Source organism: Lampris incognitus, chromosome 16 (genome assembly GCF_029633865.1).
Source record: "Lampris incognitus isolate fLamInc1 chromosome 16, fLamInc1.hap2, whole genome shotgun sequence".
Taxonomy (NCBI): domain Eukaryota; kingdom Metazoa; phylum Chordata; class Actinopteri; order Lampriformes; family Lampridae; genus Lampris; species Lampris incognitus.
The window spans coordinates 25,059,548-25,075,119 of record NC_079226.1 but is presented as its reverse complement, the minus strand read 5'-3'; the positions used below and the strand labels follow the sequence as shown (position 1 = coordinate 25,075,119).

General features: G+C 44.1%; 1 protein-coding gene across 1 annotated transcript in view; it reads left to right on the top strand.

The window, feature by feature from the left end:
* Window positions 1-15,055, top strand: part of fancm (FA complementation group M) — a 78,728-nt gene extending 63,673 nt beyond the window's left edge. The window contains exons 14-23 of the mRNA XM_056295394.1: window positions 2,746-5,023; window positions 5,176-5,264; window positions 8,283-8,402; window positions 8,945-9,107; window positions 10,306-10,412; window positions 10,745-11,250; window positions 11,382-11,475; window positions 12,519-12,888; window positions 13,578-13,872; window positions 14,394-15,055. Coding sequence (XP_056151369.1) covers window positions 2,746-5,023; window positions 5,176-5,264; window positions 8,283-8,402; window positions 8,945-9,107; window positions 10,306-10,412; window positions 10,745-11,250; window positions 11,382-11,475; window positions 12,519-12,888; window positions 13,578-13,872; window positions 14,394-14,520 — 4,149 coding nt within the window. The 3' untranslated portion in view covers window positions 14,521-15,055. The remainder of the gene's footprint in view (window positions 1-2,745; window positions 5,024-5,175; window positions 5,265-8,282; window positions 8,403-8,944; window positions 9,108-10,305; window positions 10,413-10,744; window positions 11,251-11,381; window positions 11,476-12,518; window positions 12,889-13,577; window positions 13,873-14,393) is intronic.
* Window positions 15,056-15,572: the final 517 nt, after the last annotated feature.

Genomic DNA, 15,572 nt, shown 5'->3' with positions numbered 1-15,572 from the left:
GGGGAGGTGTGTCAAAGGTAGAGGTGGACACCCCGGCTTCAGAAAGTAAAAGTCCTACCATATATTTGTTCTAGCCATTCACTAAACAAGGTGATTTACCTGGCTAAATTCAGCTGGTGTAGTGCATGGGTGGAACAAATATGTGGCAGGACTTTTACTTTCTGAAGCCAGGTTGTCCACCTCTGGTCAAAGGTGTCTGGCTGGGAGAGCTGGTGTTAATCGGCTGAGGAAGCCTGGTCTGCTGCATCTGGTGGGTCCAGGGACCACAGCCCTGCCCAGAGCTGTGGTTGAAGAGAAAACACCGAGGGCGGTCTGACAGGACACAGAAGCGGAGCAGGCTAAGCTAACTGCTAGCTCATGCAGACCAGCAGTTCCGACAGTCATCAATTGGCATTCATTCTCTTGGACAGTGATTTTTTTTTTTAAGTTTAGATATATGTGTTAGTTTGGATATATATGTTAGTTGGATATATGTGTTGTTGTAGTTTTTGGATATGTGTTTTTGTCTTTATGTTGCACTGCTATGGGGTGGGAGAAATGATATTGACAAAGTGTTCCTGATTACTAACTATTAAACCTTGTTGACACAAGATCCTACACGCTAAATTCTTAGCAAACATTCCATGAAAGAAAAGCAAAACACTGGTCAATTCAATCTGAACTTGTAGTTGTTGACATGTATTGGATGCATTGGATCAGAACATCCTGTATCTGACTGGGATGTAACTAGAAATGACGGATAGAGAAACAACGACAGCCATGATAATCATCACTCAGTCTACTGCACACTGCATGGTTCATTACAGTAGGGCTAAAATGGAGGCAGAATGGGGAGGTGAGACTCAGCTGCTGTGCTTAGTGACCTGTAGGTTATAAGACACAGCAGGATCCTATCAGCCCATGTATTTCATGGGTTTGCACATGTCTCTGAAAGAAGGTTGGAGCCTTCTGTGGTCTGTCTTTTTATACATAATGTACTGTAGTGCCATTGTGACCTTTGACACTGCTGGTGTATATATTTATCCCATTTTCTATTTTTCATCTTCATTAGAAATGCAGGGATCTCCTCCCGGTGAGGTTGTCATTTCATTATAAAGCACTTGGCGTCCGCAGACAAGAGAACTGCGCCAGAAATGCAGTCATTTAATTTTTAATTTCTCTCTCTTTTTCTCTCTCTCCCTCTCTCTGTCTTTCTTTTTGCGTTATGTATCATCTCCCCAACTCCTTCAGTCCGCTAAGCATACCCTACACGCTAAATGCTTATCAAGGATTCCATGATAGAAAAGCAAAACACTGGTCCATTCAATCTGAACATGTAGTTGTTGACATGTATTGGATGCATTGGATCAGAACATCCTGTATCTGACTGGGATGTATCTGGAAATGACGGGTAGAGATACAACAACAGCCATGATAATCATCACTCAGTCTGCTGTACACTGCCTGGTTCATTGCAGTAGGGTTAAAATGGAGGCAGAATGGGGAGGCGAGACTCAGCTGCTGTGCTTAGTGACCTGTTGGTTACAAGACACAGCAGGGTCCTGTCAGCCCATGTATTCATGGGTTTGCACAGGTCTTTGAAAGAAGATTGGAGCCTTCTGTGGGCTGTATTTTTATACATAATGTACTGTAGTGCCATTGTGACCTTTGACAGGTAGATACTAGATTTATCCCATTCTCTATTTTTAATCTTCTTTAGATATTCAGGGATCTCCTCTCTGTGATGCGCTCATTTCATTGTAAAGCACTTTGCATCCTCGGACTAGAGATACGTGACAAAAATGCAGTCATTTGATTTTTACTTTCTCTCTCTCTCTCTCTCTCTCTCTCTCTCTCTCTCTCTCTCTCTCTCTCTCTCTCTCTCTCTCTCTCTCTCTCCCTTTTTCTGTCTTTCTTGTTTCATAACGTATCATCTCCCCAACTCCTTCAGCCCACTAAGCATTATCTTCTCCTTGTCTAACATCCTGCGGCTACAGGTTCCATGGCACCCTGCTAGTCTATGACCACTTTATTTACGTCACTCTCAAGTCACATGGGTCGCAGAAATCAAAGCCACAAGTGGTAAGGGCTGATGGTGGCTGCACATACGTGTGTGTGTGTGTGTGTGTGTGTGTGTGTGTGTGTGTGTGTGCACGCGCACTCACACACTTGACACAGAGGGATGGAGAATGACTTTGCATGAGTTGCTGCCCTGTAAAACAACCTCACTGTATGCCTTGCTGTATTGCCCAGTGTGTTGCAGGTGTGGCAAGAGTGGCAAAATGTGACATTTATGATTCAGTTTTCAAAGGTGGTTCAAGTAGCTTATGTAACCCTTATTTTTTGTCAGATTTGAGTTCTCTCTTTCCTGGGATTTGGCAGGTCAGACGTGTCTAATGTCACATGGTTGTTTCCATGTGAGTCTGGTTTAAGATTTCCACGTGAGTCTTGTTTGAAAGGAAATGGGAAGAAATGGAACATTGCATCAGAAAATTATAGCTGCTCTATGACTGGCTGCGAAATGATTTTCATCGGTTATCCTTTGAACAAATCTCCGACACATTTCACTACCCAAGTGACAGGCACTGATTTGTATATCAGTTGATATATCAGTTGTATATCAGGGTATCTAACAGATGTTAATATGACGCATGTCTTACAAAGGTTGCCAATTCTGCAGGTTGATTCAGCTGCCAGACACCTGTTCTATTACAATGTGTTGATTTTACATGACTCTGTGTCTGTGTGTGTGTCCGTCTCTTGTAGGGACAGTGTAGGTATGAACAGGAGCTGCGTCCTCACCTCCACAAAGCTGATGTTGACTTCACAGAGAATCGAAAGCTTGACAAGACCATTAACAAAAAGAGACAGAAGGACACAAAGGCCTGGCCCAAAATCACAAAGTGCAAACACAAACATTCTTGCCCCTCTTTGTCTGATTTAGACGGTGTTGAAGAGAAAGGAAAGATGGGGTTAGTCATGCCCTTGACCGTGATAAAGAATCAGCTGTCTGGAGAATTTTATACCAAGGCGTCCTGTGATGGCATTCGCAGTCACTCAGGATCTGAGACGATCTGTCCCTTTCCTACAAGTAATCAACCTCCCTTTGATAGCACTGATCATGACTGTCTCACTGTTTCTGAAGAGATTGACAATCCTGGAATCCAGTCTCCAGGCAAGGATGCTGTCAGTGATCCAGGAAATTTAGATTGCATTTTCCAGATCGTTGCTAAAAGTGATGAAAATAAGCCTAGCCCAGAAGAAGAACTTGAAACTCAGGACATGTTTTACCTTCCTAAATGTAATTCTGCTGCTTCCTCCTCCACCAAATTTCTGCCAGAGAGACAAAGCACTGAGAATCTGAGGGTTATCCTGGCTAATGTGGCTGAGCTCCTGTCCAGGTCCCCACCTCCTGTTCCAGCCTCCATGACTGCCTTTGACTCAGACATTTCCTTGTTGGACCCTATACCAGCCACCACCACAAGACCATGTGAGTCTCCTGAACCAGTGCTGGAGGACAGGAAATGCTGTCAGCCATTCCAGGTCAACTTTGCCCTGGATGTGGATGATGATGATGATGATGATGATGATGATGATCATTTGATTATTGAGGACTCTGACTGTGCTTCCCGATGTGCCAATTCAAATGAGGATGCATTGGGGGTGGTGGACGCCAAAGTCTATCATGATTCATCTCTTCTGCAGCTGCGGCAGCTCCCCTCTGCCAGCTCCCCACCAGTTTCTGAACCTCCAGACAACAGAGACGGATCAGCGGCCAACAGCCCAAGCTGGGATGACCTCTTCTTGGATGACAGTAGTAATGATAATAAAAACTTAAGGGGGGAAGGCATCGATGAAGTAGTTGACGATTACATTGAGACTGACTCTCTAGAAGAAGTCGGTAATGGGGTTGCCGAAAAGGACAGCAAAGTGAAAAATGGGAATGATGACATGGGCAAGAGGGAAGACAGTTGGGATAATGTTAGGAATCATGAAATGCATGGAAATGGTGTGCCAGATGATGATATGGATGAGCAAAAGAACTCTCAAATTTCATATACCCACCAGCCCACTCAGTCTCCTTCTCCAGCTCTGCAGCAGTGTACATCCAGCATGGATGACAGCATTGATTTGTTTGGGGATGATGAAGCCTTCATTGAAATGGCCATCCCCAACGTTCCCACACGAGAAGATTCCATCAGTCCCAAAACATCACCCAGTGCTGGGCATACCACTCATAGTTCAAAACATACACTAAACTCTTCAAACACATGTACCTCCATGAGCAAATTTAGCACTGCATGCTTGACTGACAGCACAGATGGAGTCAACACAATGCACATTACACACATGATGGACAACACAAGCCGCATACCCAGCATTAGAAGTACTCATACCACTGAGCAATATCCAGAGAGGAAACAGCAGAACACAGTAGAGACCAATAGAGTAATACAGGAGAAACTCTCAGCACCATCAAGTAAGTGTGAAACAGACAAATGCATAGCAGAGTCATTCAGCTACTCAGCTGACTTATTCTCTGTCAACTTTGACCTATGTTATTCACCGGAAAACTCTGAGGATGAAGCAGAGGAAAAGACTGTCCCTGCCCCATCTATGAACACTTACCCCAGGCCTCAACAGCAGGGTTCAAGCGCTGCTTCCACAGTGTCTCTGCCAGCTGCCTCTGGCTCTTCCACTCCTTGCCACAGCGTCCATAGAGAGAGTACACGGCCCTGTATGTCTAGGTTATCTCCACCACAAGCTCTGTCTGAGCAAGGTAAGAGTGAAATGGACCCCACTTTGAACTTATCTCTGACTTCTAGCTATGGGGCTCGCCTACCTCATATCACAGCACTGGATGTTAGGCAGACTTCCATGACTGGGCCTAGCCCCTCCTCTATACAACCCAACTTGAAAAGTAAACAGTCGGAGGGGCTCACCACTGAGGCTGAGAGAGGGATCACAGCCAGGCAGAAGACACTGAGCAAGAAACGTTTTCATCAGGAATTTGTGCCAGTGTTCAGCCCTCCCATTCATGCAGGTAGGTTTAGTCCTGGGGGTTCGATGAATAGTAACAACCTGCCTAAAGTTTTGTTATACTTTCTGTTTACTCAAACTTGAACCAGCTGTTAAGATTTCCTGTCATTTGTGTGCGTGTGTGTGCGCACACCTATGTCTCACCACTCACCCCAGGAGTGTGTAGCAGTGACAGTGACGATGAAGTTGTGGCTCATAAAAGAAGACATCAGATCAAGGCCAACCCCTTGTCTTCACCCCAAATGGTAAGTCAGTAAAGTTGAGGCACATGCAAAGTTTGCAAAGCTGTCACGCAAGCTGATGTGGCTGTATGGCAATGAAATGCCAACATGCTGAATGAGATTGTCTAAAGGTTTTATACTAACGATAACATCTAAGAGAAAAACAAATTTGAATAGTCAGTTCATTACTAGTGTTAAAGCATATACATCCAAGACAGGGTATCTAACAGACTAATAGACCTTTCAATAACCATCCATCCACCATTTCCTTGGTGAATGCAGTTGCTATGCCAACCAGCTTATAGATATATGGAAATGGTTTTGCTTTGGTCTTTGCAACATCTATTCATGACTGGCTCATTGTTGTTCATTGTTGTGATACAAATAAAACAAATTCGCATGATTTGCAAGTATTCCATCCATACACACAGTGATATGCAAAAGAATATCCACCCTGTGCCATTTTTTATCATGCTAGCTATTAGCACATCATTAACCTTCATCTAATCCTCAGCAAATACCAACAACAGATAAATTCAACCTCGAGACTCGTGACATATAATGGATTTGTTACTGATTCGACCACAAATAATACAACATACCAAAGCCATGTGTGAAAAAGCAAGTACACATATCTTTACTACTTCCAAATCAATTATTAAAAAAAAAAAAGAATTTTTAGCCAGTTGCTGCTGAACAATTGTACATAAAGCTGATCATCAGGAAGTGCCTTGGCCTGCATATAATGTAGAAGCTTGATAGCTTTGTATTAACAGTACATGTCAAGGACAAAACATGTCTCTGCAGATGTCAGAGAACAAACTGTTGCTCTACATCAGCCTGGGAATGACAATTAAGGCCATTATTCCACAGTGAGAAATATCTATAATGGGGAACATCTTTGAAAGTTCGCACTTTACCCAGGAATTGGTTTCTAGCCAACTTCACTCCAAGATCAGTATATGATGCTCAGAGTATTTAAGAAGATCCCTAAAGCTATATGCAGGGATCGACACATCTCTTCAACACAGTAAGTGTTGGTGTTTACTATTAGCCAATCTCTAGGTAACTGAATAAATATGACTTTTAATGGAAGTGAAGCCAGTGGTAACAAAAAACTGAAGTACATCTCTTCACTAAGATCATTCAGCAAGGCGTCCGAGTAGCGTAGCAGTCTATTCCATTGCCTACCAACACGGGGATCGCCGGTTCAAATCCCCATGTTACCTCCAGCTTGCTCGCGCGTCCTTGTGTCTGCGGGTGGGAAGCCGGATGTCGGTCTGTGTCCTGGTCGCTGCACTAGTGCCTCATCTGGTCGGTCAGGGTGCCTGTTCAGGGGGGAGGGGGAACCGGGGGGAATAGCGTGATCCTCCTGCATGCTACGTCCCCCTGACTAAACTCCTCACTGTCAGGTGAAAAGAAGTGGCTGGTGACTCCACATGTATTGGAGGAGACATGTGGTAGTCTGCAGTCCTCCCCGGATTGGCAGAGGGAGTGGAGCAGCGACCAGGACGGCTTGGAACAGTGGGGTAATTGGCCAAGTACAGCTGGGTAGAAAGAGAGGGGGAAAAAGCCACACAAAAAAAAGATCATTCGGCAAAATCTGGGTTTGCAAAGTTGCATCTGAATGAATCACTAGATGTCCAGAACGGTGTCCCCAGGACAGGCGAGCCTAAAGTGGAGTTGTTTGGCTCTATTCCACAATGTCTTGGTGAAAGCCATACACTAAATATTACCACAATACCTACATACTAGCAGCCTTCATGTATGGCGATAAGGGGCTTGATGATTTAGAACTATTTGGCAGCGGCGTAACGTGGACTGCCCTACAGTCTTTTATTTACCCGCCTAGTGTGGAGGAAAGTGCTAGACCATCTGACTGACAGCTAAAGCATGGCTGGTGGATCATCTGTTGGGGCGTTAATCTTAAACTCACCAGTAAATCTATGACGTAAACGGCTTGAAAGAATTAGTTTTGGAAGTCATGAGATCTTACAGCAGGACTTTTTTGGCAATGGTGCATTAAAAATATCCTCAAACGTCAATCTGCTCAGGCCTTTTTTTTTTTTTTTTTTTTTTTAGATTCGAGGGGCAGAATTCTTTTGTTGTGACACTGATAAAACCTACACAAAAAAAACACAAAAACAATTTGTTTAGGTTACTACTGCTAAAGGGGGTTCTTTAACCTACTGGATCACATGAGGCTTTTGCGGGCGTGTTGGCTTATTTTTGGGTGAATGACTAATGACAAAGTACAAATCTTGTGTAATGTCAAGGTTAAACTTGTCCTCTGTCGGCCATAAGCCTGGTGAAAACTAAATCAAATGAGGGCTAGCTATGAAGGCTACAGTGATTAGGGAATGAAAGAGACCTGCCATTCCCTGATTTCTTTCATTGTTTGCCATCTTTGGCATTGTTAAATAAGTACATAGTCACTATTGCATATGGTTTTTGTGCTTTGGAGTGTTATGTCTGTGTACTTGGTGTTCTTTGTTGAGTATCCCAAAGTCAAAATCCTCATACATGCAAACTTAGTCACTTAATACAAAAACCTGAATATACTTTCTTGTTCTCAGCTCTGTGTGTGTGTGTGTGTGTGTGTGTGTGTGTGTGTGTGTGTGTGTGTGTGTGTGTGTGTGTGTGTGTGTGTGTGTGTGTGTGTGTATGTTGTCTAATGGTGTTTTGTTCCTGCTAGTCTAATATTTTCGGTAATGGAGACTCTCCTCTGCAAGTCAACAAGAAAATTACTGTTGCCCTTAATGAAGTAGGATTTTCTGAACTTCTTTGACTTAATAGTTTACCGTTGCAACATTTTTTTTAGTCATTTAGCACAGCTGGTGTGACTTCAAGAACCTTAATCTACATATTCCTTATATGTCTTTTTGAATAATATTTTCCCCTCCATGGTATCTATCGTTATTATAATAATAGTAATCATTGCATTTATACAGCGGTTTTTAAGACATCCGAAGCGCTTATTATTGTAAAGCACCACAAGAATGTACAGTATTTGTCTGATTTGGCTCTCTAATTCTTTTTCAGTCTGACAAAACAGGGGGGAAAGCTTCGTCTGACGATGATTTCCAGAATGACTCCATCATCTCACGCAAGACCAGAGCATCAGGACCTGTGAGACCTCGTGAACATGGGGGCAAATCTAAGGTCTGTCTTGCCCCTAGCAGTTGTTTTAAATTGAATCTGATGAGGTCATTTCACTGAACACAGTGAAGGAAAACATATTGGGATTAATGCGCAGTTTAGGATGTGTGATTTGTTTCATTCAAATTTCAATTAGATTTTCTGTTTGGTCCATATTTGATGAATTACATTACGAGTGAGGTGCAAGAATGGAAATACAAGCGCCCCTGCGATGGTGTCGGGGTTGAGACTGCCCATCTCCGGGGCTCTATTTATCCCCTGCTGGTCTTGGAACCGTTCTTTGTGTCTCCTCTCATTTTCACTCCATCCCTCTCTGCATTCCTGCTGTCAAATTACAGGAAAAAAGGTCACAGAAAATAGGCTGCTGACTCCTCTTAAGAACAAAATGTCAATGCAAACTGTGCCAAGAAATGCTTGGCTGATACATGAAGTATTTAAAAAAAAAGACACTTCTTCACTTGTGTAAAAATGTCAACTTTTAATGAATATGTCCGTTTAATGGACATCTGTGGAATTTGCTGACATTTTCCATTGTTCCTAATCAGCTTGGCTCATGGCGAGGAGGCCGTTACTTCCTGGATGAGGAAGCTGATCTAGATGAGAACGACGAGATGGAGGTGTCATCTGATGAAGAGGATGGAGAAGAACAGAACAAGTCTCTTCAAGGCTTTGTGGTGGACAACACAGTCTTATCTCAGGGACTCAACGGTATGTTGCTGAGCTCTTTCCAAGAGGTCACTTAACATCAGCTTCCCACTCACTATTTGGATATGCAATCAGGAATCAGGAACACTTTAACGAAATATCGTTTTCCCCAGCCCACAGCAGTGCAACACAAAGACAAAAACACATATCCAAAAACTACAAGAATTACAAGAATACATATATCCAAACTAACACATATATATCCAAACTAAACAACAACAAAAAAAGTCACTGTCCAGGAGAACGAACCCAGGATGACTGTCGGAACTGCCGGTCTGCATGGGCTAGCAGTTAGCTTAGCCTGCCCCGCTTCCGTGTCCTGTCAGACCGCCCTTGCTGTTTCCTCTTCAGGCGCAGCTCCAGGCAGGGCCGTGGTCCTTGGGTCCACCAGACGCAGCAGACCAGGCTCCCTCAGCTGATCCAACACCAGCTCTCCCAGCCAGACATATTCGACACACCTCCCCGCACTCCACACGACAACACTAAAAACACAGTCAATGCTAGGCGAGGGCGCTGTCAGACCGCCCTCGGTGTTATTGGAACAGCCGGTCTGCATGGGCTAGCAGATAGCTTAGCCTGCCCCGCTTCTGCATCCTGTCAGACCGCCTTCGGTGTTTCCTCTTTGGGCGCAGCTCCAGGCAGGGTCATAATATCTGGGCCCACAGGATGCAGCAGACCAAGCTCTCCCAGCCAACCCAGCGCCAGCTTTCCCAGCCATCAAACGAAGACAAACTTAGATGCAGACGTGGACAAAGACACTGCATGGAGGGTACTGGGTGAGGCTGCCGCAAATTTGAATTTGTGCCGCCATCTTCCCACACCAGTACTGGGTGAGGCCGCTGCAAATGGGAATTTGCACCGCCATCTTCCCACACCAGAAGCAGGTGTTATGTGTTATGTGATTTAGATGATAAATACTTTATTTATGAAAAATGCATCCTTATCAAAGTCATTGATTTTTATTATATAGCTATGGCACTCATCCTACTGCGCTGACCAAATATTGCATTACCTGGACAGTAGATCACTGATGTCTTGTTTTGTGACTGACTCAAGCTTGCTGTACTTTTTCAACTTATACCTAATGTCTTTAAATCCAGTTGGCTGTCATATGGATTAAATTATCTCATTTTGTGGAGGCAGAATGAATCCTGCCATAGCAATCACTCTGTGGCTTCCTGTCTGTTCCTCTTTCTGCCAGACTCGGAGATGCAGGGCGTGTACCTGAAGTCGGTGAGAAGCCCTGCCATTGGTGGCAAGTTCAAAATGTCTTTTAGAAACTGCCACAACATGGACGTCTTCTCCCAGGTACTTGAAAACAAACAATATGTTATTAAAGATTATTTATTGAAATATTTTAACTTTATTAGATACAACAGTAGAGGTAGACAGGAAATATAAAGTGGAGAGAGGAAGATGTGCAATTTATATTAAGTAATTAACTTTAAATCATTACACAGTTTTTAGCTTTTTTAAGAAAATGTTAGGCACTTTGTAAAGTTTGGTTAGATAAGTGTGACACAGACAGGATTTTTTCATATCATTTTTATTAAATACCGGGAATGAAAACTAAGACTTTAGTGGAGGCAACAACATCAAGTAATTTAGTAAAGCCTTGGTCTAAATGCTGACATTCACAGATGCCTGAGGTTGATGATGAAACGTATGCAGAGGACAGCTTTGTGGTTGGCAGTGATATGGAGGAGCTAGAGAACAGTGAGGAGGAAGGTGAAGAAATGGTCATTGACCTTGTCCCCGAGGACTCCTACGTGGATGGAAGGAGGCAGTATGCCACCAGACGCAGAGCTCTTCTACACCACATCAGGGCTAAAGCTGGGCCTGGATCCCCGACTGAGCAAAGCGGACCCCACGTAAAGGCCGGGGTAAAAACCAAACGCTCCCGCATCATATGCATACAGGATTCCAGTGAGGAGGAAACAGAGGAGGCTGTCAAAGAGAAGAACAGGAGGACTGATGGGGACATTGCCATTCCCCTAAGGGCAGAAGTGGTAAACGAGGACTTAACATCCAGCAAGCCTCCTCAGCAACAGAATGCTCTGTCCTCCTCTTCTACCATAGCAGCTAAGGTGTCATCCCTGAGCAAGGGGGAGAAAAGACTCACAAATGAGGGACAGCAAGAGGAGAGGTAATGACAATCATATGCACACAAACACAGACTCATGTATACATGTAAACACGCATGAATGCAGGCATACCTGGGCTCGTGTGCGCGCACACACACACATCAACCCATGCACTGCTTATGCTCTCCTGCAGGTGTCGCAAGAGGCTGCAAAACCAGTCCCTGCTGTCTGACCAGCTGGACTTCACGGAGTCAGAGTCCCTGTTAGCCTCATGGAAACAACCACAGGTACATGTAGCAGTACACAAGATAAGACATATACTCATCTGCCTTGAGGGTTCTGCACTTTCTACAAAAGTAATAGGCTGTTCTTGTCAGTATCTGTGATCATGTTTATGTTCCACATGTAAATTGTACTTTGTTTTGCATATTAAACCACCCACTTAGGGAGCGTCCAGGTAGCGTAGCGGTCTATTCTGTTGCCTAACAACACGGGGATCGCCAGTTCGAATCCTCATGTTACCTCCGGCTTGGTCGGGCGTCCCTAGAGACACAATTGTCCGTGTCTGCGGATGGGAAGCCGGATGTGGGAATGTGTCCTGGTCGCTGCACTAGCGCCTCCTCTGGTCAGTCAGGTTGCCTGTTCGGGGGGGAGGGGGAACCACGGGGAATAGCATGATCCTCCCACGCGCTACGTCCCCCTGACAAAACTCCTCACTTTCAGGTGAAAAGAAGCGGCTGGTGACTCCACATGTACCAGAGGAGGCATGTGGTAGTCTGCAGCCCTCCCCAGCTCGGCAGAGGGGGTGGGGTAGCGACCAGGACGGCTTGGAAGAGTGGGGTAATTGGCCGGATATAACTGGGGAGAAAAAGGGGGAAAATATCCACACACAAAAAACCACCCACTTAGGTCATATTCCCTCTATATTCCCTGCTCCATGATTGTTTCTGCTGTATAGTAGAGTACAACTTTATGCAGATACTTTGTATTTGCAACTGTTAGTTCTTTTTTGCACCGTGTACAGAAAGATGCTTGTCATCCCGTAATGAATTACATAGTTACAAATAAGGTATCCTTATGGTATAGATATGTTTGTCACATTGTTATATGAGCTTGTTTTTGCTGCTTTGAACTGTCTCTCATGAATTTGTATCCCACTAACACAAATTCCTAGTGTGTGTAAGGTTACTTAGCTGTCAACAAACATGAATTTGAAGTGGTATTAAGTATATTCTCTGTATATTGTCTGGATTTTTCAACTGAACCAGATAACTTTTTAAATTCAAGTTACATCTTCCTCACTGCAGAGTGTCTCACTTTTTATTTCCAGGCAACCCCTTCCACCTCCTCCTCAGTACCCCTGTCTCAGAAGGCTGTCGGTCAGACGTCTTCTGTAAACGAGTCTCCTTCTCCGTCTGGGACTCCTTCTGGGCGCGTGTCCATTTTGGTAGACAGTCGATGCATCAGCAGCGGCGTGGAGGTTGTCAGCAGCCTGCGTCAGCGCCATGCCATCACCGTGCATGTCTGCTCTTTGGACAGCAGCTACTTTATTGTCAGCAACCGCATGGCAGTGGAGAGGCACAGCCAATCGAATCTGGCCGCGATGCAGAACCGGAAGCGGTTGGCTGAGAGAGTGATCAGCTTGCAGGGCCTGTTTGAGCGTGTCTGTTTCATAGTGGAAAAAGACCGCATTAAACCAGGTCAGTCATCAGAACCTTTGATGAGATTGGATACTATATACCAGAGGTGGGCAATCTTATCTAGAAAGGGCCAGTGTGGGTGAAGGTTTTTGTTCCAACCAAGCAGTTACACACCTGATCCCACTAATCAACCAGTAGAGTCTTTGCTGAGGAACTTGATTAGGAGACACAGGTGTGTAACTGCTTGGTTGGAACAAAAGCTGTCACCCACACTGGCCCTTTCTAGATAAGATTGCCCACCCCTGCATACTGCGTAATGATTAGGAACAGTTTACATTTTTATACAGGCGTCATATATTTCAAGGACAATTCAAAAGAGTTTAGGATGTGATGTATATGTATCTAATCCAAAATTATGGCTATGCATTTTGTGTTGCTGCATAAGTATGCATCAGTATTGTAGTGTAGATACGGGTCCATATGTAACAGATTAAAAAAAAACAAAAAAACATGAGTGTTGCGATGCCCCAGTGGTTTTATTGAAAGCCTTGCAATATTGCTTTGTTGATATGTCAACATAATATGTTAACATTATCCACAACGTTGACAGTATTAATTCAGATGTCAATGATCTTAAACCATCCCAGAGTGTAAATCTCTGTAAATCTTCCTGTAAATTAAGTGAGGCAGATGCTTTCGGGCATAGAGTGACACTCATCCATTCTGAATTCTCCATCACACTGTCCCAGGTGATGCATCCCGTCCGTTCTTGGGAACACGTTTCTATGACAGCACAGTGACGGCGCTGGTTTGTGCTGGGGTGCGCCTGCTGTGGAGCGACGGCCCTGTGGAGAGTGCCGCCTTACTGGCCGACCTGGCTCGGCTGGAGCACCGGAAAGGCCAGAGCATCACAGTGCCCTTAGAGGTCAAAGGGCAACACAGGCAGGGAGCGCTGCAGTTCTGCCTGACTCTGCCCTGTGTCAGCTATGTTCACGCCCTTAACATGATCCACAACTTCAGATCCATGAACCAGCTCATCAACAGGTAAATATATAAATGCCCCAGGGTAGTCCAAACTTGGGGTCATGTGGAGTTTGCATGTTCGCTCCGTGTCTGCATGGGTTTCCTCCGGGTGCTCTGGTTTCCTTCCACAGTCCAAAGACATGTAAGTCAGGTGAATCGGCTGTACTAAATTGTCCCTAGGAGTGAATGTGTATATGTGTGTCTATGTGTCAGTCAGCCCTGTGATGACCAGGCGGCCTGTCCAGGGTGGTTCCCCGCCTGCCGCCCAATGACTGCTGGGATAGGCTCCAACATCCCCGCAACCCTGAGAGCAGGATAAGCGGTTTGGATAATGGATGGAATGGATGTCTGAATTCTAACATGAAAAGATGTGATAGATAGATGTTACTATAGGTCAGAGGCCCTGGAATGAGTAAATATTTTTCCCTATTTTCATTTGACTGCCTGTTTGCATTTAGTAAAGGTGGTGAGGTGTAGATTTTTACCCCTTTTCTCCTCTGTCATTTATATCCTCTCCACCCACACTCTTCCTCTCTCTGCAGCTCCATCGAGGCCATACAGAAGGGAGGCTGTGTGAGTCGATCCAGGGCAGAAGAAATCTACCACCGCCTGCACTACTCCTGCGACATGTTCCTCATGAATGTAGCCACAGCAAAGAAGAATGGCTAGCTGCTAAAACAGAAGCCTCTGAGAAAAGTGCAATCTCAAATCCCTTCCCCCAACTTTTCATTCCTAAAATTCTTGATTTCCCTGCTGTTTCTTTCATCTATTGTCTCTTTTACTTTACTTCCCCTTTCCCTTTATTTGGTAATGCCTCTTTACTTTAACCCACTTTCCTTTCTCCCTTCATACCCCGTCAGTATTCTGTTTTTGTCTCAGTGTTTCTGTGGTCACCGGCACCATCGAATATCAAGATATTGAGATGGTGTACTTTATAAAAAGACCCACAATATGACAGCTTTTGCACAGCAAATTTAAGGTGGACCTAATTCAGCTTCAGAATTTGTATGCAACATATGCCTCTCCTTCATATTACATATGATGCTTTTTTCCACATTTGGAAATTATTAACCTGAATAGTGTCCCCCTTAATATTTGATATAATGGTTTAGATTTTTTTCCTTTTATTTTGTCAAATTATGATTTCAGCAAAATTTTTATTTAAAAAAAAAAACATCAATATTTGATAAAACGTGACTCATTATTTTCTTGACGTAATGGATACTAAATTTCCATGAACATTTTTATGTTTATACTACTTTTTTTTTGCCTAAAATAAATGTCATGTTGATGTAATGACCAAACTAGTCACCTTTTTTCCCCTTAAACATCTGTATTGTGGTGTCGACTGTTGTTCCATCTCATCCCAGTAGATCTGCTGACCATCAAAGACCCACCGTATTTACCTATTACCACTAGAGGGCGCCCCTTAGTTTTATAAATGACACAATCAAGAATAAAACAAGTAATTTGTCAGTTCCTCTACCTTAAAGTGGGGAAAATCATGCAATGAATATCAAAACCAAATGTTTTGCACGGCACATTTGAGGAATAGCCCACGACAGGCTGTGGTGTATGGAAACTATATCACAGCTGAGGTGTGTTGTCTGCTCTATGTGCCCTGGACAATGTTTTAAAATTTGCAGCAACCTGTTTATCCAAATAATCATAGTGGAAGGGGCGCGGCCTGACTGGCAAAGCCCTTATGCCACAGGTTATAT